Source organism: Taeniopygia guttata, chromosome 2 (genome assembly GCF_048771995.1).
Source record: "Taeniopygia guttata chromosome 2, bTaeGut7.mat, whole genome shotgun sequence".
NCBI classification, from domain to species: domain Eukaryota; kingdom Metazoa; phylum Chordata; class Aves; order Passeriformes; family Estrildidae; genus Taeniopygia; species Taeniopygia guttata.
In genome coordinates, this window is record NC_133026.1 from 54,720,951 (window position 1) to 54,742,456 (window position 21,506).

The following is a 21,506-nucleotide window of genomic DNA, read 5'->3' on the forward strand; positions in this document are numbered from 1 at the left end:
GGCCCAGCACTTTTCTCAGAAGTTCCAGGGATAGTAGTAGAGGTAGTCTTCTACAAAAAAGCTCTCTTGTAAAAAGTCACAATTTCAGAATTCAAGTCCATTACTTATAATCCCCATGAAGTTATTAAAAAGATTATGGAGAGGAGCTATAGCCTGGAACAATGTATTTTGAAAACAGGCAATATCTTTTTCTCCAAATTGTTTAATTCATTCAACAGTCTCATCTAGTCTGAGGTTAAAATTACATGGGTGAGAGCTCACTATATGGTCAAGAAACATTAAGTTAGATGAGACTGAAACAATGCTATCAAGCAAGTCCAATTAAGAGCAATCAATTTCTTAAGTTTCAAGGATATCCTTGAATTATGTTTTAGGGGTATCATATATATGGTTGCATTCCAGTGATTGTTTAGGAGGTTCTAGAAGCTAGTTTTGGTGTAGGGCAGTTAGTATTTCTGGAGTTTCTGTGTAGTCATAAATAAGAGAGAGGTTTTATCTCTTGACCATTCTTGAAAGCCCAGCTTCGGGTGCTCTGAATTGGCCACTGATGGAGCTTCACTTTTCCTTAACCATGGCTCAAGTACCTTGATAACCTGTTCCCTTTCTTACAGTGGTCCTGTGGGGTATCTCTCAGTGGACATGAAGGAAACAAAATTTCTTCCTCATTTTGCTTAACAGAGGCCTCATGGAGCTAGTGTGGCAATTTTAGGAGTAACTACCTGAGACATGTTGCATGTGCTTTTGGGATATGTTGCCACATGGCTTATTTTTGGATTTACACATTTTTATCCACTGGTCTTTTTTATAAGATGTATATAACAAAATTAATTAGAAGAAAATTTGATTATAGTATATTGCCAAATTAAAGTGTGTCTCCTGTTGTTATGGTGATAAAAGCTGTGATAAAATGATAAAATAATTAAAAATACCCATCAATTCCTGAGCTGTGGTAATGAGGTTCAATTTAAATAACTGAGCATGATCTCACTAAAATAAAATTGCATAGTTACAATCCTACCAGTGAGACCAATGCTATGAACAAAGAAGCTTGTGTGTGTTTGACTTGCAAAGTGTGTGTGTACATTTTGAAATATATAGTATATGAATATGTACAGTAGAACTGTATTTTCTGTATTTCACATGCTGGCTATTCAGAAAATGAGAGATGCAACCTATGATGACTGCTTGCTGTTAGCAGTATGAAACATAACCTGCATCCCTGTTCATTGACATTGAGATGGAAGCGATGACACAAAACTCCATGTTCGTGTAACAATAGCCGACTTTTACTGAGAGCTTCTCGCCTTATACAGCTTTGAAAGTCTGCACGTTTTTCTGATCGGCTAAATTAGTTGCCACCTGGCTAACTGGCCAATGGCTGCCTGTGTCCCCATTGGCCTAAACCTGCTCCCCAATGGCCCAGACCAGTCAAGTTATATAATTAAGGTAATTATATAATTACTTACATTTCAGTTATAAAATTATAATTGGGATTAATTAAAACAGTAAGGCCTCCAGGCCAGCTGTTAGCCACTACACCTGTTCACCCCAAACATGTGCTTGGCTTCAGGTCTGCCATTCAGTTCCCCTTAGATCAATAAAGTACAAGCATGTTCTCATATTTAAGCATGCACTTAAATGAAGCACATACCATAGCCAAATAGAGACTATTGAATAGAGGTCTGTTACATGCATATGAAAATTCAGAGATCTGGATCTACTAAAGAAAGAAAAAAAATCCAAAGCAAATAACAAAAATTACCGGATGGATTTATGTTTCTTTTACTTGGCTCAGATAAATTCCTTCAGTTATTGGTATACAACATATGATAATGTTTTATAAATATGATGCATTTATGACAAAAACGGACCATAAATCAGACTGAAATAAACCCCAGGACTGAAAGCCAGGCCAAGTGTTTAAGTGCGGTGTTAATGTATACTTTTTAAGAGAATAGAAAAATGGCTGGTGCACTAAGACTGGATTGCTGCTGAAAGAGTACACATTTAAGAAAATAAATCCCTTAAATAGCTATGAAGTAACAATTGATTTTTGTATATGAGGCTCTGAAAATTCTCTTTCCATTCTAGTCTTTTAACTCTTTTTTTAAGAAGGTAATTTTTGATTAAATCACCAGCTTCTGTACCTTCCAAGATTTGCAATGACTTAGCCAGTTGGCATCTGGTCACTAGTGGTGCACCCCATGGATCTGTGTAGGGCCAAGTCCTCTTTTATATCTTTATCAATGATCTGGAAACCTTTAACACAAGTTCAGTTAAAACCTCCTTAATACTGAGCATGTACTGACATAAACGTATGAATAATGATGAAGAGAGGCAGCAGCCTTTGTATTAATGAAATTATGGGATGCCTTCTCATTGTTACCATGTCCTGGCTGATGGATGCCAGGGTGGGAGAAGGAGGTGTCATCCCATCCCCACTCAGCAGCACATCCTCTCCCCAACTGTGGCTAAGAGCAAGAAGGAGGGAGATGAGGGCCAGGAAGAGAAATCTGCACCCAAACAAGTAGGGCTCAAAAAAGATTGTCGAATAAGCTTACAGCTTACAAGTTGTAGGTGCCTGTGGGAAATGAAAATGAAGTTTATTGTGCATAGAAAGTATTTTGATACAAATGCAAAGAAAGGCAAATGATAAGTACAATTATGTGAAGAATTAAGTAAGGTATTGGTAAAAGTAAGGAAACCAATGTTGAGTTCACCATGTGCAGTACAGGAACAAATTTATCTTTATATATATATATATATATATATATGTATATATATAAATCATCTTTTAAGTGCCATTTTGGGTGGAGAAGCTTTCAAGAAGACAACTTATCTGTTAATGCTTACTCTTGATGAATAGAATCTGTACACAGCTGAATCCTTAAGCAATGAAGACATAGGGCATTTGTTTTAATTTTCATTTTATTTCCAGAGCCACAACATTATTGCATTGGACTTTTTTTTCCCTAAGCTCTACTATTAATTAGAAAGTATTGTCAAGGGTGCTACTTCACTGTTGATTCTCAATTTACAGATAATGTTTCTAATTTATAAACTAATCTGGAGACCGAGTCTTGCCAAGATACAGTGTTTAATTAATATAGGTAGGTGTAAAGTACAAATTAGCTCTATGGTGCAGGTATGGAGCTTCTCTAGATTATACAAACATCAAAGCTAACACAGTGAGAATAGAGATATAGAAGTGCTATATAGCTATTCCTGGTTCTTTCACACAGGGTTTGGACCAGGATTTGGGTTCAGTGAGGAGGGAATTCTGTGGTATATGATTTAATGTATTATTCTGTGTTTGTGAGAACACAGTTCTACCATCACTTAGTTTTACCGTAATATTTATTTAACTGTACATTATTATTGTCCTTGTCACTGCATTTGGATCTCCCATTGCTTTCATAAATGGCATGCCAGAATTTTATCAGGTAAATCTACACCACTGAGACAGGCAGTTTCTGTTTCTGTTTCTGTTTGGACGGAAAAAAAATCCTGTTGAATTAAATGTTGTGAGATGACTTTGGTATTTAGATGTGCAATAAAAGAAAGAAAAGGATGGAAGTACCATATTCCTAGCCTTTCCCTGGATACCCTTCCTTGCAAAGAATGGAGAGCTGACATTTTTATGGACTGACAAAATTTTGTATGTATCACTTCTAGTTGAAATAAGTCCTCCCAAGAGCACTCTACAACATGAAAGACAAGTGTTCATTCACCTCACCTAGTTGCTTTGCTTCCCTCCTCCCTCTGGAGAAGGATGAACACATTGCTCTCTCTAGCATATCATCCACATTTCTTTTAACTTGGTTTGATAATTGCCTGAGCACCATTTAGTGCCCAGGTAATTAACTGAAAACCCCCAACACTTTCTTGCTTCAAAAGGCAAAGATGTGACTTTCTGTGCTAATGATTGCGTGTCATTTGTGGAATTTGCTTAATTGAGGCGTATTGATTTTCTGCTTAAATCAGATTACTTTTATCCATATTGATTGCACAGTTATAAAATCCCTGTGAAAATCTTTCTATTAAATGTTATAAATCTCCCTGCTAATATGACATAAATTCCTTGCTATTTCACTTGATGCTCCAATAAACCAATCCTTGCAGTTTGATAATATACCTAAGGCTGAAGTTACTGATAAAGTGACTGGATAAAACACCTTGGTGACTGGAAACATCCATTCCTCTATTTTTTTTTTTTTTCACCACCAAATTCTGTAATTTTTACTTCTCTATTTGACCTGTCCATTAAATTTTCTCTATTAATGTTTGCATTCCGGCATCACAGTCAACATCAAAAATGTCAGTTTCTAAACAGCAACATGTACATGTGTCACCAGAGCACTTGCTCTGAGGGTGATGCTCAAAAGCAATGATTGCAATCAATCTTCTTCCTGGTGAGGATGCTCCCTTGCAGAAACAGGCTATGCATTTGAAAGAGCCACATGGATATTATGAAACAGCTTACTGAAGCTCCTCACCGAAAACAAATCCTGGTGCAAACCCTTTACAGAAAAAGAATTACTCTTTCATCGGTAATTTCCTTCACTGAAAGATTTAACTTGCAAGAGTGTTTTTCCATGACAGCCCTCCAAGAGCCTCAACATTCAGCAGTCTTCTCTGGAGATCACTGATGTCATCAGAAGCAAATTACGCATTAATCATTGTGTGCATATGCAAGAGGTGCCTGACCTGGCTGCAAATCTCCAGTGACCTGCCACAAGTGGCAATTCCTGTTGTATCAGAGTTCCTGGCTCTTCTATTCTTGTGTTTCCCAGTACTTTGCTTCTCCTGGTGCACCTTCTTATGTATGAGGGATATACATTGATTTAAATAGTCAAAGCCAAGGCTAACAGAAACATATGAAAGTCACAATTATCTGTGAGAAACTATTTATCCTCTGAGATTCTGGGCTTGATCCTCAAAAGTATCCAAACAAATGAATCCTGAGCACTAAAATATACTGCTTTACACTTTAATAAAAAGGATGGGCTTTGTGGGCCCAAGGGTTTTCTTAGCACCTAACTCCCCTGCCCTTTCCTAAAGAGTGATGATCACCCTTGTCTTATCTACAAGAAGTAGACTGTCTTCTTGCCTTTGCTCTTGCTCATCTGTTAGTGCATGTTTGACTGATTAGTTTTGCTCTCAGATTGTCAAATTTTCAAGTTTTAGAACAATTATTTTCAGCTTTTACCGAGCTACAAAAGTTGCTGCTTCTTTTTCAGACCTGAAGTACTTTTGCCGGAAAACACTGCGTCTGATTTTTTTACCCGAAGTATTTTCATTTCTCCTACCCTGAAAAAAGACACTGCCTCTCGTCATGGCTTCCCTTTTTCCAAGAAAATCTCCTGTGCTTTTGCGTGATGCAAATCAGATCTTCCATATGTCACTCACGAAGCATTCCTCTCCGCGTGCCAGATCCAAGCCGGGCTGACAGCCTCAAACTAATGGAAGTCAGGACTGATTCCTCCATGTCTTTGCCCTAAACTTTGTGATTTCCCTCTTCCCCCTCCAGGCGCCGACCGGAGGAGGGGCTGCGCGAGAAGGGGAGTAGGCGGAAAAATGAAAGAAAGCCGTAGCTGACCGGCAGTTTCGTGGAAGAGAGTGACACCGAGGAGGGGCTGCGGGGCGGTGCGGGGGCCGTGGCGGGAGGAGCCGGGGGATCGGAGCCGGGGGATCGGAGCCGGGGGATCGGAGCCGGGGGATCGGAGCCGGGGATCGGAGCCGGGGGATCGGGGCCGGGCGCGGCGCGTTTCGGGCCCGACGGGCGGCGCGGCCGGTACCGCCCGGGACCGGCAGGGGGCGCCGGCGGCACGGCCGGCCGAGGCGGAGGGGCGCGCGGTGCCCGCGCGGCGCGGGGCGCGGCGGGGCCGGGCCCAGACGCGGCGCGGGGCGGGCACAAAAGCGCCGCGCCCGCACACGCCACCTTGGAGTCGGCGCCGGGGCAGGGTGGGGTCGGTGGGCCCGAGTTCAGCACTTAGCGGCGCCGGTACGGGCGGCTGTCTCGGGACTCGCACGATGCCGGAGGCGCGGCAGCGCGGAGCGCGGGTGCTGTGGACGCTCCTGTGGGCGGCCGCGGTGCGCTGCTATAACGTGGATGTGGGTCGCCCCGTGATTTTCCGGGGTCCCAACGGCTCCTTCTTTGGGTACTCGGTGCTGCAGCACTACCACGACAGCACGCGGTGGTGAGTAGCGCGGCCCCTGCGCGCCCGGGATCGGCGAGGGCGCGGGCGGCGGCGGGGATGCGGCCCGGGGGTCGCTGCCCGGATTTCCATGGTCGCTCCCGGCAGCCGCCAAGGGCCGCCTCCGCCCTGCGCTGCGGGTCTCTCCCCGCGCCCCGTCCGCCTCTCCGTGGGGGTGCGTTGCAGGCAGAGCTGTGGGGCTCCGCGCTGGGAGCATTTTAACGCGGGGATGTTCTTTATGGACTGGCAGCCGGCTCTTGGCATTGTGACCTAGTTGTCCTCAAGCGCCAGCCGGCCCGCGGCCGATGTCTCGACGCTGTGCTCGATCCCCCCTTCCTCGCAGGAAATATTTAGCAGCTCACCGACTTGACTGCGTACGAAAAAGCGCACGGGGTACGAAAGATGATGGTTTTTGCCGTGTTAACGGGAAGTGCTTCTAATAGCGGTAACCTCCACCGAGAGCAGCACACTCGGCGTCCACGAAGCCAAGCTATCCGCACTCTGCCTGGCTAGGACAAAATTCCTTCGGAGGCTGAAGAGACGCTTCCAAATCGTTGAGGAAATGTCTGTGTAACTAAAAAAAAATAAAAAAAAATAAAAAAGAAGGCCGAAGAAAGAAAGTTTATCTACATCCAAAAATTTGTGAAACTGGCAAGCTTCTTGTTTTCCCGTTGGTTGAAAAGAGCGTTGGACCATAGTCGGTTTGTTGTCTGGGTGAGAGGCTCTTTGTTAGAATTAAAAGTGATTGCTCTTAATTTGACCTAGCTGGTGTCGTCTGGTGCCCTTCTAATGTGAGTAGGAGCCACTGCTGCCAGTAAGCGTCCACAAAGCATGTCCTTATCTTTTTGTACTTAGATATTCAGCTATTGATGTTGGAACTTTGGTGCACTGTGCTTTAAATAAATGTATTCATTCTCTGGCATACAGTTCTTTAAAAAATGAATTTCTTTCACACCCTTTAGTTCACAAGTATTTCTATGTTCTGCCTTTCTCTATAGTGGTTTTCATGGAGTATTCATTTTTAAGGACTTATAAGAAGATTTCATAGAGGAAAAGCACCCTGAGAGAAGAAACGATCTCAGTTTAAAGCAGTGCTTAACTTAGGTCAAGAGTCAATGAAGGGTGCAAAGGCTGAAAGGAACTTCTATTCAACACCAGTTGCTGAGGATTCACAGTGGTGTGAATGAAATGCTGATCTACTGCAGTGTGGTGGGAAAAAAGTGGTAGAATTGGTTGCTTCTTATGTAGGTATCTGTCTTTCTGATAGATAATATGAATTATCTTCATATAGCACCTGCTGGTGTGGTATTTTTGGAAGGGAAGGTGGACTAGGGAGCGGTCTCTTGGTGATAGCCCCACTTAATTTAGAAACATGCTGGACTCTAAGTGTTGGGTATCTGTCTGAAGGCAGGGATCTGTTAGAAGTCTGGTGCTCAAAATGAAAATCTCCAGTTATGTGAATTCCATTGTTTTTTTTTTGAAAATGGAGCTGATTCATGGCACCTTCACTGTGGCATCAGAAGAAAAAAAACTAGACCAACCAAACATCTAAGATCATTAAATTTTTTAAATAAAAAAGTTGTTAGGTCTAACACCCAGAAGGGTTAACAGCATCGTAATATTGTGAGCATCAGCAGTCAGAAGTCATGAGGGTGGGATTGTCACCACTGATGGGAATGCTTCTCTTTTCATTGTGAGGCTAGGAAGTTTGTTTTCATGGGCGCTTCAGAATCCTGTTCCCAGCTGACATGGGGATAACAAGTTGGAAGAAGAGTATTTTTATACTCCCCTTGATTCTAGTGTGCTATGTGCAGTTGTGCTTGTAATGCATGTGTGCATCCTAAAGGTCAATAATGAATCTCTTAAAAGTATATGCAGCCTTCTTCCAGTTTGCTGAAGAAACTCCTCTTAAGAGTCAGGGTTATTATTTGTATCAAGTTTTTTTTCTTTCTTCTTGTGACTTTTATATACCCAAGGAAGAGCTATTATTTCAGTTTTCTCATGTCATTTGGGTCTGTACACTGCAATGGGAAGTAGTTAAATTAATTTAACTTTAGACAGTGATATTCTGGGCATTGAAGACTTGCCCAGTGAGTTTAGCACTATGCAAGTCTGCAAAAATGTGATTGATCAAGTATGAGGTTGATAGGGCTCCTGCCCATCTAAAATTATTTAATATTTCAATATGCTCTCAAAAATTTGAAGGTATTCAGGGAACTCTTACTCTTCATTGCTTGTAAGCCTGATACTCACCTAATGTACTTCTGATCATGAGAGCTGTCTTGTTTTCCGTAGCCTCATCTGTGCGCTGGTGTGTGTGAACATATTTGTGTGCGTGTCTATATATATAGTCACCAATTTATATTAAGATGGTATCTCTCATAGCCGCATCTTCCATGTTTCAGCTTTTTGTTTTCCAAGACCACAAAGGCACCTGTCTGTATTGCCTACCTTAGGCCTGTAGGTTTCCAGTAAGCTGGTTCAGGGTTTGGTTATTCTTTCAGGCTTCATATGAGCCAAATATTCATGTAGAATGAAAAAAAAAAAAAGGGAGGGGGAATATTTGGTATGAAATCTTACATCAGATAAATGTGAATAGTCAGGCTGCTGCACACAGGAATTACAACTGGGAGCTGGGTGTTCAGCCGCCCCTACGATAGTGGAGCCAGTCAGTGACTTTGAAGTTTTCTGCAATAGTTGATTGCAATGATGGTTCCATTGAGCTGTTTTTGTTTTCTTGTCTCAAGAAATCAGAGAATCTCAACAGAGATGTGCTGAGATTATTGTATTTCTGACAATGTCTGCTTTACCTTCCTTAAGTGGGTTTTATGGCTGTAAATTTTGACAGGTTTATTCAGTTACCCATCCTTGCCATTTTCAGCGAAACCAAGTGGCTGGTTACATTTACAGCAGGGACAAGCTCAAGCTGAAGTGCTTCTGCTCTCTGGATATAAAATGATGAAACTTGGAGTAAGAACTCAAAAAATAACCAAGAAATGACCCCAGACAGTTAAAAAAGAAAAAAAAAAAAAAAAGAACCAACACATTTTTTCCCAAATAAAAAGTGGTAATAATTTGAAAACTGATTCTTCTTTTTTAAAATGAATGTCACTTTAGTCTCTCCCCCTTTCCCTCCTTATAACCTCTTCTTGCTGACACCCTCAAATCTCTTAACAAGTCCAGGGTGACCATCTCATCTTGTCTGGCAAATAAAATGGAAAAGTAATGAAGTCAGTTTAGTCGCATGGTATCCTGCTGTGAGTTTTACAATGAAGAGTGAGCCTGGTTTCTGTGCTGTTGCATCGTTCCTTCAGCCCTGCTCTTCACCAGTTTGTACTGCTGCTGAGATAGTGAAGGTTGATCTGCATCTTGGGCCGCTTGATGTGTGTTGTAATGCATGTCATGTAAACTTGGGTGAAATCAGAAGGAAGGCAGTCCAAAATTGGATGGAATAAACTTTCTAATACAATTTGAAACATTAGAAAGCAGGCATTCTTTATCTGCCCAGGACATGCAGCTGATCTCTCCTTGTTCAGCATATGTTGTGAGACTTTACAACAAGGTACTTATCATAATCATATATATTCATTAAAATGTGTTTCTTATGTAATACATAAACATCACTTTCCTAGAACTATTTTGCATACATCTGCCTCCTGAAAGTCCTTTTATGGTTCTGGAGGTTTATTGAGAGGGCTTTCTGGTGGTTGTATACACTGAATGCTTCAATATTAAAGGTGAGCTTCAATAAACTAAAGGTTTTCTTGAACTTTTTCTTTGGGCATGTGCTATTGCTTCTTCTTACATAACTTGCCCAAACACTATAGGTCTCTTTATTTGTTTCTCCACTGGTTCCAGTCACACTTATCATCCTGTGTGTATACCTTTATATCCTTTCTTGGGGTTTTTTTTTTTTGCCAGCTTAGTCTTTAAGCTCTCTTCAGCAACTTCAGGGGAGCTGAAAATTTTTATTCTCTATGCTGTTTATCAAAGGTATGGGAACAGATTGACCCAGTGGAGACTGGGTGTTGTGTGTATAATCTAAGCAGTGATGCTGTAGATTCTTCCATGGAATTTTGAGGAACCTGAGCTTGCTGTCATTGGTCATGGATCATGCAGCCCTCCTACTTCTTGCTTTGCATGTCATGGATAAAACACAGAGTTTTATTTCAAGTAACTGTTGGTTTTTGGTGGTTTTTTTTTTTTTTTTTTTTTTTTTTTTTTTTAAGAAACAGAGACCTTTCTAAAGGGGAGAAACTCAGCTGGGATATTATGGTAGGGCACCTTTCTCTGGTAAGCTTTTGAAATGAGCTCTGGTATGTGAGAATATTTAAAGATTTTTTTTCCCCCTGACATGTAACATTGCAGTGAGGTGAGGTGCCTGCAGTCCTCAGTCTTTAAATTGTGATTGTCTGACCACTGCTGATGTGCTGTAGGCCAATGCTTAATGTGCTTGGCATCTCTTCAGCCATTGGTAAGCTCTGCACTTTCGTACAGTTTGTTTTGTTAAACCCAACACTTAATTTCCAAATCTGTATGTCCTGAGGGTCAATCACCAGGGAAATGATCATTACTGTACTTCAGGAAGTAATTTGAAGGAGGTGTGAATTTCTTTGTGGCCAAGAAAGCTTCTTGTCATCCAATAAAATTGGCTGCTGCAACTCCTTCGGTGGCATGGTTTCCAGCCATGCAGCTGCATAGTTTTCTCAGTACAGGTGAAGATGTTTGTTGTTGGTCATGTGAATACGAGTGCAAGAAGAGAAAGTTAAGTGGCCTTTCTGTTTTCTGCTTCCTATTTTGGTTTAAACCCCAATATTTTTTTCACGGAGTCAGTGGGAATGAGGCTGTTGCTTACAGATGTCTCTACACCTCAGGGGGAAATGGCTGAAATGGCTCCAAACTCTGCTCCTCCTGTTCTTGGTTCTCTTCCTTTCTCCATAGGAAGTAACCTCTTTCTCTTGATGGGGTTTCCACTTCAAGGTATCTTCATGCAGCTACTCACTAATATTCTAGGGGCTTCCCATAGAATAGTATGGTTGTGGTGAGAACCTGCACTCATCAGTAATCTCTGCAGAGAGTATTACTCACACAGTAAGCCTTCTGGCAAAAGGCTGGAGAGCTGCTGGTACCTGCTTGCTGACTGCCCAAGTAGTCATACAGCAGCTTTGGAAATCTGTGCTGCAAAAACTAGTCATTTTAAACAAATACTGGTTAAACTATTTGGAATATATTGGAAAGGTGTACTTCTATCTGTATTTATAGCTTCTGTGTTCATGCCAGGCAAGACTCCACAGCACTGAAATAAGAGAAGACTCTATTAGACTCTGAAGACTTTGTTTTGAAATGTATTTCTGATTTGATACAGTAGCAGAGAAAAACACTTCTGATTGCAGTGTTGTTTCATAGACATTGCAAAAGATTTCAAAGGTGTTTTAAATATGCAGAAGAGATACAAACAGGTGTTTTTTTTTCCTCCAGGAGTCCAAAAGTATTTAGATGGAAATGAGTTGTCTATCCAAGTCTGCTGGAAAGTCTCATGATAGTTAAATGGGTGACTTCCTTATAACAGTTAAGGCATTACTTACAGAAGCTAGTGAAAGAGTAACCAAGTCTTTTTGTTGACAAGGGAAATATTCCAGTCTCAAACCTTTGAATAAAATCAATTATTATATAACAAAAACCGACCAGAAAGTATGCGAACCAACAGAAAGCTTCCTGTTTCCATGAAGGTAACCATCTTAGGCCATGAGTGAGCGTGGATGATGCTAGATGAAGCAGTGGCTCTGCAAAGGTTTCAACTGCTGGGTTTTAGGTGCAAGAGTGAGAGAATGGGACAAGATCCTAAGATGACATAGTGTGTGCTATATGTGAAATATCAAATATGAATGCATGGACATTCAAGACAATACAAAATAAATTTGCCATTGGACACATCACTGGCTGCTTCTTTCTGCTCAGTCCACGTGAAGAAATGGCAATGTACATTTTCTTTCTGAAAGGTCTAATTGCTCAAGGCAGCAGTATTATGTGAATAATAGCCTACTCAATTTGTTAATTATCAATTTTCCCATTCATCTTTTTAAAGAGAGATGAAGATGCTTTGTAATTTAGGTTCCATTGTCTTTCATACTGCAACCCAAGGTATCTTGTGCACAAGTTGCTAAATCATTTATTTTTCTTAAGTTAGAGCAGAACCTGTTTTAAACTGAAGTTCAGTGTGACCTGTGTTATATTACTGTTATAGCAGGTCACAGAAACATTCAAATTTCCACTTGGAACCTGTAACTCTTTAAGCTAGTAATGTTTATTTTTGTTAGCTCTTGTGAATGTCAATACATGAATGTTATGCATTCATTGCCTGTGTAAATGAAATGACTGGCATTTGATTTTATATCTGCTGCCTGCCTAAGAGGATTTCCATTTAGTGCTATTTTCAAGCTCCTTTGCACTTGCTCCCCAAGGGTGCAGCCTTTGTAGGTTTTAACAGTTTAAGTATTTTGGACATTAGTTCTCCTCACTTGTGAAAGCATGATATATGTTACAGAGGGCAAGAATGCAATTCCAACAGAATCCTCCAAATGAAACAGTTTAGCCTATAAAACCTCAGAGAAAATGGTCACTTAACATAGGGTTTCTCATATTTTTGTAAATCTTATCAGGTGACTCAGGACAGTTTTGTTGCATCCAACATCCAAGGCAGTGTGTCAGGAGTGGAGATGTGCTCCTGTTGTGTATAGATGAGGCTCTGATTCAGGAGAAGCTCTTTTTATGACTCAGGTTGGCCCTGGACAAGTGTACACTTTGTGCCTTGGTTCTCCTTGTGTGTACTGGGACGATAATGATGAGTGGTGATTGGTGTGGAGCTTCAGATTGGAGGGTAAGGGAAAAGTTGTTGAGAACAGGGAAAACATCCATTTGAGGGTTGGTCCTGGGCTGTCCATCTGTGACTGGGAGAGTTGTGTATGCAGACTAACTTTGCACCAACAGCTCTTTAGTGGCTAAACCAAGAGCAGTGTCTCCTTGATCAGCTGCTGCCTCCCAGGTAGCAGCCTGGGTCTGCACAGGGGACTTGTGAAGCATTAACCTTTTAGAGATGGTTGCCCTTAGTTCCAGCCCTGGGCTTAACTTTAGTGAGGATTTTTTTACATTCAGAATATCTGTCATATGTGACAGTACAAGAGAATTTGCAGAACTGTTAGTTAGCTACTTGGTGCTCCCCACTGCCCTCCTTGGAGCTGCCCTCCTCCTGCTTAACCTCCTTCCTCCTCACCAGCCCAGGTTTGGAATCACAACCACTTGGGAAAGATTGTACTTTTGATGAGGAGACAGTGAAATACTTGTCCTTTAATACTTGTCCTTCCCCTGTAATCCTCCTCAAAAAGCATCCCTTAGGGCATGAGAAGATAGGAGCCTGGTTGTTAAAGAGTTTAACTAGATCCTAGGACAAGTGACTAAAAAGTGCTGACCATCTTTCTTTCAAGGGTGACCCTATGGTTAGAGCAGGCCATTGGTGTTTCCCAGAAACACTAGATCTCATGTGATATCCAGGTGAAGTCCAGGTAAATTCTTCACAGCCTTAAGGATAAATGTTCATTGATAGCAGTGTATTGTGGAAGAGATATGTTTGTATTGTTGGTTTGATTTCTTGTTGTTGTTTATTCAAGATGTAATTATATAAAATGTTCTGAGAATAGGGTGCCTCCACTTTCTAAACAAGCTTACAAATCTTGGTCTGCCTGGCAAGACTGCAGCCAGCAGGAGGTTCAGATTTTATCTGCTTGTGGATGTATTGGTTCTGGGTTGATGTAGCTAAAACTGAGGAAAAATGGATGCAGATGCTGTTGTGCTCCTAATGCTATACTAAAAGCCTTTGGGAGGTATGTGAGGGTGAGGGTGTGTCACTTTAAATGTGGTACAATCCTAATGGAAATTTTATTTGTTAAAAATATTTGTGCCTTCACTGTGGAGAAACACAAAGGCTTCACTGCCTTTATTGTGTGTGGTGTTTTCAGTTTGTGAATCAGTGTCATTGTTTTACAAGGTTGTTGAGAAATGTATTTTTGTCTAGTGAAGCTCTGGCAATGTGAGCCTTGGTGGTGCTTGTTGATTTTTTTCCTTTCCTCCTGAAATTAATCACTTGTTGCTTTGTTTCTGGTTTTCAGGGTCTTGGTTGGTGCTCCCAAGGCAGAATCTAAATACAGCACCTCTGTTCAGTCCCCAGGAGCAGTGTTTAAATGTCGAGTCCATACCAACCCTGACAGAAGATGCACAGAACTGGATATGGGGAGAGGTGGGTACTTATGATGTTGGGACAGCAGGAGGCAAACAAAAAAATCCAAACTACATGGCCAGCAGTCCTTCTTCCAACTTCAAATTGGCCCCAAAATATTGATAGGCAGCCATCAGCCTTTCCGGATGGATTTTGAACACTGCTAGCAAAAGTGTCGTATTCTCTTCAGCATTACAAAATAACATGCTACTGGTGCTGGTGTCCTCTCAGTGACCTTGTGATTTATTAAAAATATGGATATTGATCTAGTATCGATATCCAACTGTGATGGACAAAAACTCTCTAACAGTTTAAAGTTAGAAAGTGTATGTTTATTCGACGCTGGGCAGCGTGCGGGATAGCTCCCAAATACACACCGCACCTTCCAGGTGATTACAGAGTCTTTTTATCCATACAAGTATTGAATACACAAAATACAAATACATATTCATAATTTTAGTACATCCCATTCCCCGCTTCGTATGCTAATCACTCCAAAAGCTATTAAGCATGCGTAGTTTGTCCCTTGAAATGGGTCGATGGTCCCTTTCATGGGGATGGGTACCAAAATGAGTAAGTCAATGAAGTTTTCCTCGTTCTGACCTTTCTACCTTTTCAATGCAAATATGACAAATGAACTCTTGGTAGAACTCCCATTCCTTGTCTTCAATTGGTTTCAGAACAGAGGAGGCCCACAATTGTCTCATGTTCCTAAAAGCTATTTGTCAGTTTCTATATTCTTCATTATAAACCCAGCTAACTAAACATTGTGCTGACAAGCAATCAATTATTAGTTAACTACTAACTCCTAACTTCATCAAGGCCTACTCATTTATTATTATTATTTTAATTAACTCTAGTAAGGCTTATTTCTAACTAAAATCTTAGCTCCTCTAAAATCTCTAAATTCCTTAAAGTTTACATTTCACTTGCTTGCTCTTTCCAGGGAGTAACCAGGTAAATGTGGATTTTTCCCTGCTAAACCTAAGCTTCTGTCTTTTTTTTCACCTGCTTCAGTGTAACTTTTCAGCATGTTGATAACTATGTAAGTATTTTTGAACGTTACTGCCTGCTACAGGCAGTGCTGAAGTCAGAGTGCATGAGATGACCCCAGGCAATGCAGTGATGGGCTCACGATATGTGGTGTTATTGGTAATGTGGTGAACTATGGGTTCCCTCATAATACAGCAAATAATTTCTTGAGTTTACTTTTTATATGAAAGTGGTCTCAGTGAGACCGCTTGTATGCCATTGCATGGGATCAATCAGGGTTGACTTCAGTTACTCTGATGAACTGTCTGAGGCAGGGGAAGGTGGAGGCCTAAAGTGGAATTATGATCTAAAACTTCCTGCTGGATAATGATGGTAAAGAATGAAGCATTTTAATACTTTGGTTTTCTTGGTGACATGTTGCTTTTCCTGCCTTTATTATAAAAAGGCATTGTTCGTCTTTTCGTACTTACACTGAATAGAATTTCTGTTTATGAAGTTTATATGTGTTAAGACAGTGTTTTGGCTAAGTGGTTTGTCCTTTCCCAGATTGTAAATTGTCATGGATTCATGCCTGCCTGACAGGACTACAGATTTCAGTCTCATTTTTAAGTGCCCCTGATCTCATTTCAAGATTGCATTCAGGGGGCAGTCTGATACCTCTCCCATTGACTTAATGGTTTGATGGTTCATTTAAGTAGAGCTGTGAACATAGTGTGATAGATGCTGGCTATTGGGAGCTGGGTCTGTCCTCAGCTGTTGATGTGTATGGTGCCAGTTAAGAGTGAGAACATTGCCCCAGTTAATGCATTCAAGAACTAATACATAATAAGGATGCAGGGGGAAAGAAAAGCATTGTCAAATGTTTGATGGGCAGTCTCTTTTTTTGTCAGGATTCTTTGGCAGGTATTTAAAACTCATGTCTCCTTGCCTTGCTGCCTTTCCCTTTTTTTCTGTAGGCAATTCTCGGGGCATGCTCTGTGGAAAGACCTGTAAGGAAGACAGAGATGATGAATGGATGGGTGTGAGCCTAGCTAGACAACCAAAGGCTGGTGGAAGTGTGCTGGTAAGTCCATACTATTCTTTGATCTCATTAAAAAATGTAGCTACTGCCTGACTAAGCATATCAGGATTGTGTTTGGCAGTGACTGATGGAGTCCAGAGTAAGAGACAGCAGATTCTGTAGACCTTTCTTCAAGCAGAAGCGAGCCCCAGCCAGAGGATGTGATTTATAGAGGCTGAATTCCAAGCCATCACACCTGACTTGTATCAGCCAAGGACTTCCTCCTAAATCTGAGGGTTTATATCTTTGAACTGAATAAATACAATTTACCTGGGATTCTCCTATTTGTTCTTTTTGTAGTTTGCTTGTGTTTATGTAGGAAATATGAAAGCATACATTTTCCTTGAGCATATGAATTGCGTCTCAAAACTTACAGGGAAAAATGTAAATTGCTCTTTGTGGCCATATTTTTCATTTATCTATATTAATTTCCTATTGACAAGGTAGAAGAGTTGCAAATAGAGATGTCTTAATTGTGTGTGGATTGACTTATTATTTTCGGTGTGGTTATTATGTACATAGACAGGACAAGGAAAGCAGATGTGATCCTTAGGATGTGCAATATTTCTTTGTGAAACCTTTCCTGTGATACTGTAAAGAGTCCTGGGCAAAACCCTTTCTAGAATGCATGGGTATTTTACATTATGATTTTACATTTATTGCTTGTATAGACATAAACATCCATGGCTGGGTTCTGATTGTCTACCTGAGTAAGTGTGTCTGCAGGGAAATTAACAGAAATAAAAAGAAATTTTCAACAAAATGTTGTGCGTATTATATGTGGCAGGCAAATATCAAGATTGTATCAGAGTAACCTTGAGAGCAGTCTAATTCTAAACAGCACTGTTTGTGAATAAGAAACTTTCAGTTGGCCCCTTCTTTCCAGTGATACAGAGCCCTTGTATGTAACATCAAACTGTCAAAAAGCTGCTAGTGAGAAAGATTTTGTGCAGGGATTACTACACCAATCACCTGTAAGAGGCAAGAGGACAAACCTGCTTCCCTCAAGGACTTTTTTTTTTTAATATGTGCTTATAATACAGATGCTTATGCCCCAAATCCCTGTGCACTGATTTCCCCATGGGAAAGCAGGTAGGTTTGATACTTTTCTGTCACAGTATTGTGATATTTTTTCACCTCGTCTCTCTTGGTATATACCTTGTTATTGTGATAGGGGCTACATTTACTTTTCTTGGATGTTTTAAACATGTTCAGGACTAGAGGAGGAAGGGAGAAAGAGGGGCATAAATAAATACATTGTAAACATATACAACAGTGGACAAAATTAAGGCATTCATGCTAGTCCAAGCAATTCATATTTTCAGGGGTTATCCTGAGCTGTAGGTGCTCAGTTGTGTGTGACATCTGAGGAGTAACTTGCATTTATCAGGATAACACTACCCTTGAGGCATCCTTTTCATTATCCAGTCATCAGGCTGAAACAGAGAAATTAATCCTAATTACTTTTTAGAAGGTTGTTCTTACATTTTTTAAGCAACTCTTAATTTGTTGCCAAAACTATTACTTTAAGAATAGCGAGTTTGTGTATTTTGGTTCAAAGGGAAACAGGTTGCAGCCAATGCTTAGGGGTCATCTCCCTAGAGAGAAGCAGTAATTGAAGGGAATGCTGGTGGGGCAAAAAGTCAAGCAACTGCCAAACTGGGTGCTGGCTGGCTGAATGGAGGCTACAAGGGGTAGGGACATGGGCAGTCTTGGATTAGGGCTGAGGGGGTAGAAATTTCACACATAAAGCAGGTTAAAAGTGAAACATAGGTAAAGTAAAATACACAGCTGGTAGTGTGATTATTTCAGTGCAGCTTAGGCTGGTAAAATGTCTCCACAAGTGACACTGATTTAAAACAATCCTCATCCAGGCATCTGACAAGATAATGCTGCCCCTCACTATGTAGACCATGTCCACATGCCAGAGAATATTTAATGATATAATTCTTCTTATTATTTATCACCAAAGTCTTAAACTACTAATTATATCTCTGTGTACATATGTGTGTGAACAGAGCCTGAAATGAATTTTGTGGAAGGAAATTACCTGGATATTTCAGGTCATTGTTGCTCTCTGTTTTGAGAACTTTTTACTGCAAAAGATTTGTGATTTTCCCACAGATGGTTTTCCATACATGTGCTCTTCTAATTTTAAGGATTAGCATTTCTTTAAAATGTAGCTTTTCTTTGAGGCCCATTTGAAAAACTGGCTTTCTGAGAAGATGTGTCTGAATATATCATCATAGCTGTATTTGCCAATTTTTTTTTAATTGCTAGATAACATGAGTGTTTGTTTAGTTAGGAGTGTGTAGAGTCTGTATTGTCAGACATTACAGCTCTATTTACTGTATCCCCTCCAGGAATTCCTTTAAGTCAGAGTAATATCTTTCTGGTCAGTAGCCCTGGGTGGATTGTTTTTTTTTTTCCATAAACAAGTGTAGTTGACTGTGTGAAATATTCATGCTCTTGGCACCCTGTGTTAGATTAACCAGTCGCACAGTTTAATTGTGGGTTGTATAAAGAAGTTGATGCTTTTGTTTTGTAGCTGCTTAGTGGCCTAAATTTTTTTCTTATCAGCCTTCCCCAATTGCCTGATAAGAGTACCAGCTACAGTGGCAATGGGGCAGTAGGGAAAGTGAGAAACATGCCAGAAGGCTTTAGTTGGGGTTTGGTAAAAGGTGGATTGTATTTGAGCCCATATTGTGCCGGGATGTTACTAAACCAGAATTTGTGTGATGGATTAAATAATAAAGCATCAAACAGTGAGGATATAAACAAATGTAGGAGTAGGATTGAATGAGAAAGTTTCTTGTCTTTGGATATACTATCAGTCAGTCTGCATTAATCTCAGTACTGCAATAACACATTTGAGATTGCCCATTCTTTCCAAACTGAAACAGTAAAATTCCTCCTTTTACTTTTGTTAGGAGAGGAACCAGGGGCATTGCAGTGTGACTGGGAGATAAGTTACATCCTTTGGTCTTGCTCTTCCTAAATACCTGCCACTTCTGTCATTGTGTTGCTCCTCCTGTGGAGCAAAGCTGGTGGCTGCAACAATATGCAAAAGAGCGAAGTGTCAGCAGTTCTGAAATGGCATATTCATTATATTGCAGTACTGCAGTGTTGGCCATCAGTAGATATCTCATATTGCTTTGCTCACAAGCATTTTATTTTGCTTCAAGGGTTTGCATAATTTCTCCCCTGTTCTGTGGTAGAGCTGGAACTTGTACCCCAGCAGCAGCTGCTGAGCACCAAAGTATGCTGATGGTTTCCTTATTGCACAGGGATTACCTATAACTTGCATCTGAAATAGGGTGCATAGGCTGTCAATTGTTTGCAATTGCCTCAAATTCAGGGGACTCACTTCTGTTCCAAAGACCTCTTCAGACAAGTGCTGTTCCTGCCAGAGAAGGAAGCCTGTAGTCACATCACCTTGCCTTGGAAATGCTGAGTGACAGTGAACTGTAATCAACTCTAAATACTTTTGAGAAGACAGAAAAAACAAAATCAGATGTGTTGTGGTAGGGAGACAAATGTGCCGGTTGTCTGGCTGCAGAGAAATGAGTTTTGCGGAGGAAGAGGAGCTGCTGGTCTCCTGTCAGGTGTAAAAATGTCAAATTCTGTAGCAGTGGCACAGGAAAGTCTGGGGAAGCACTAAATCAGGTAACCAAGGAGAGTTCATGCCTTGAAGGTTTGCAGACTAAGGCAGTCAGTGCTGAACTATAGTGTGCCTGAATACACATCATGATGAAGGTACAGAAAAGTGGTCATTAACTCAAGACTTAACAGATTGGTGTAAGTGTGCCCAGAATAGACTGAGCCCATAGCCTTCAGTTGATTTTGAACATATTTCATATACAGCAGCAGCTTTTTCTCTCCTTACATTGTTTTATATTTCTTGGCCTCTGCACCTCACTCCTGAGCAAAGCCACCTGCTTGTGATGAAATCCTGCTGCTCTCCCTGACTCCATTGTTTGTACTCTTCTGATATATTAATTAGTAGGTTAATTTATGTGAGTCTTGCAGTTTCTGAAATATAAAATATCAAGGAATTTATAATACCACAATCCTTTATCTTTCCAAAATTAAAAAAAATACTCTTGGTATGTTTCCATTTGAGTTTATATCCAGAGTTGGGATTGACGACTGTTGCTGTAATGGTTTGTGCATTTATGGCATTGTCTTTGCAATGGGTGTGTATTTGTGCTCACAGCACAGATCCATCAGGAGAGAGGCTACTTCCTGGTTTTGCTGAAAATTAGCGTTTCACATGTTAGTTATCTGTTGCTGTTGAATTTTGAATGATTAGTGCATGAGGATGGAAATCATAACTGAGCCTCCTCAAAGTGCATACAGGAGTCTGCTCTTTATTGTACTTCTCCCATGCGTTTGGCTGTGCAGCCAAGTGCCCTCAAAAGGATTCTTTGCATCACAGGTGGTAGCCTGCAGCATGCAGTGTGGTGCAAAAATTTCTACAGCCCCCAGAGCCCCCTCACTGTCCCTCTGTGATAGCCAAATGTGGATATATGTGCTTTTCTTTGAGCCCAGGAAGTTAGGAAAGCAATAAATATCAAATGTAGCACTGCTAACAGTAGAGCAGGTTTTACACACCTGATTTTGCTCTTTGAGAGTAGGGATTCATGGAGAGGGTTGATGCAAAGCATTCAGGAAAAGATGAAGGTATGTGGAGGAGATGATTTGTAGCATAGTCTTGGTCTGTTGGTATGGGGTTAAGCCTTAAATGATAGAAATTGACACATTTACAGTGACTTAAGTGTGGACTCCGACCAGCTGGAGATATGGTCTGGCATGTGCTAAGTTCAAAGCCATTGCTGTTTCACATTTCCTTTTCTTTCCAAATAAATCCTGAGCAGAAGCCAACTTGTGGTTTGATTGGCAGCAATGCAGTGTTAGTTTTTGGAGCAAATGGGTTCTGAGAAGTTGTGAACCAGGCTCTACATTGCTTGCATGTGTGCTTGTGTGT

The 21,506-nt window shown here is 40.8% G+C and overlaps 1 protein-coding gene across 3 annotated transcripts in view; it reads left to right on the forward strand.

Moving 5' to 3' along the window:
- Positions 1-5,810: 5,810 nt before the first annotated feature.
- ITGA9 (integrin subunit alpha 9) overlaps positions 5,811-21,506 on the forward strand; it is a 244,749-nt gene continuing 229,053 nt past the window's right edge. Inside the window, exons 1-3 of one of the 3 annotated variants that reach the window (XM_002199003.6) lie at positions 5,811-6,200; positions 14,360-14,487; positions 16,416-16,522. In XM_002199003.6, coding sequence (XP_002199039.3) covers positions 6,034-6,200; positions 14,360-14,487; positions 16,416-16,522 — 402 coding nt within the window. In that variant the 5' untranslated portion in view covers positions 5,811-6,033. Of the gene's footprint in view, positions 6,201-14,359; positions 14,488-15,060; positions 15,512-16,415; positions 16,523-21,506 lie in introns of those variants that run through there. The other 2 variants (XM_030265373.4, XM_072924054.1) reach the window with 2 other exon arrangements.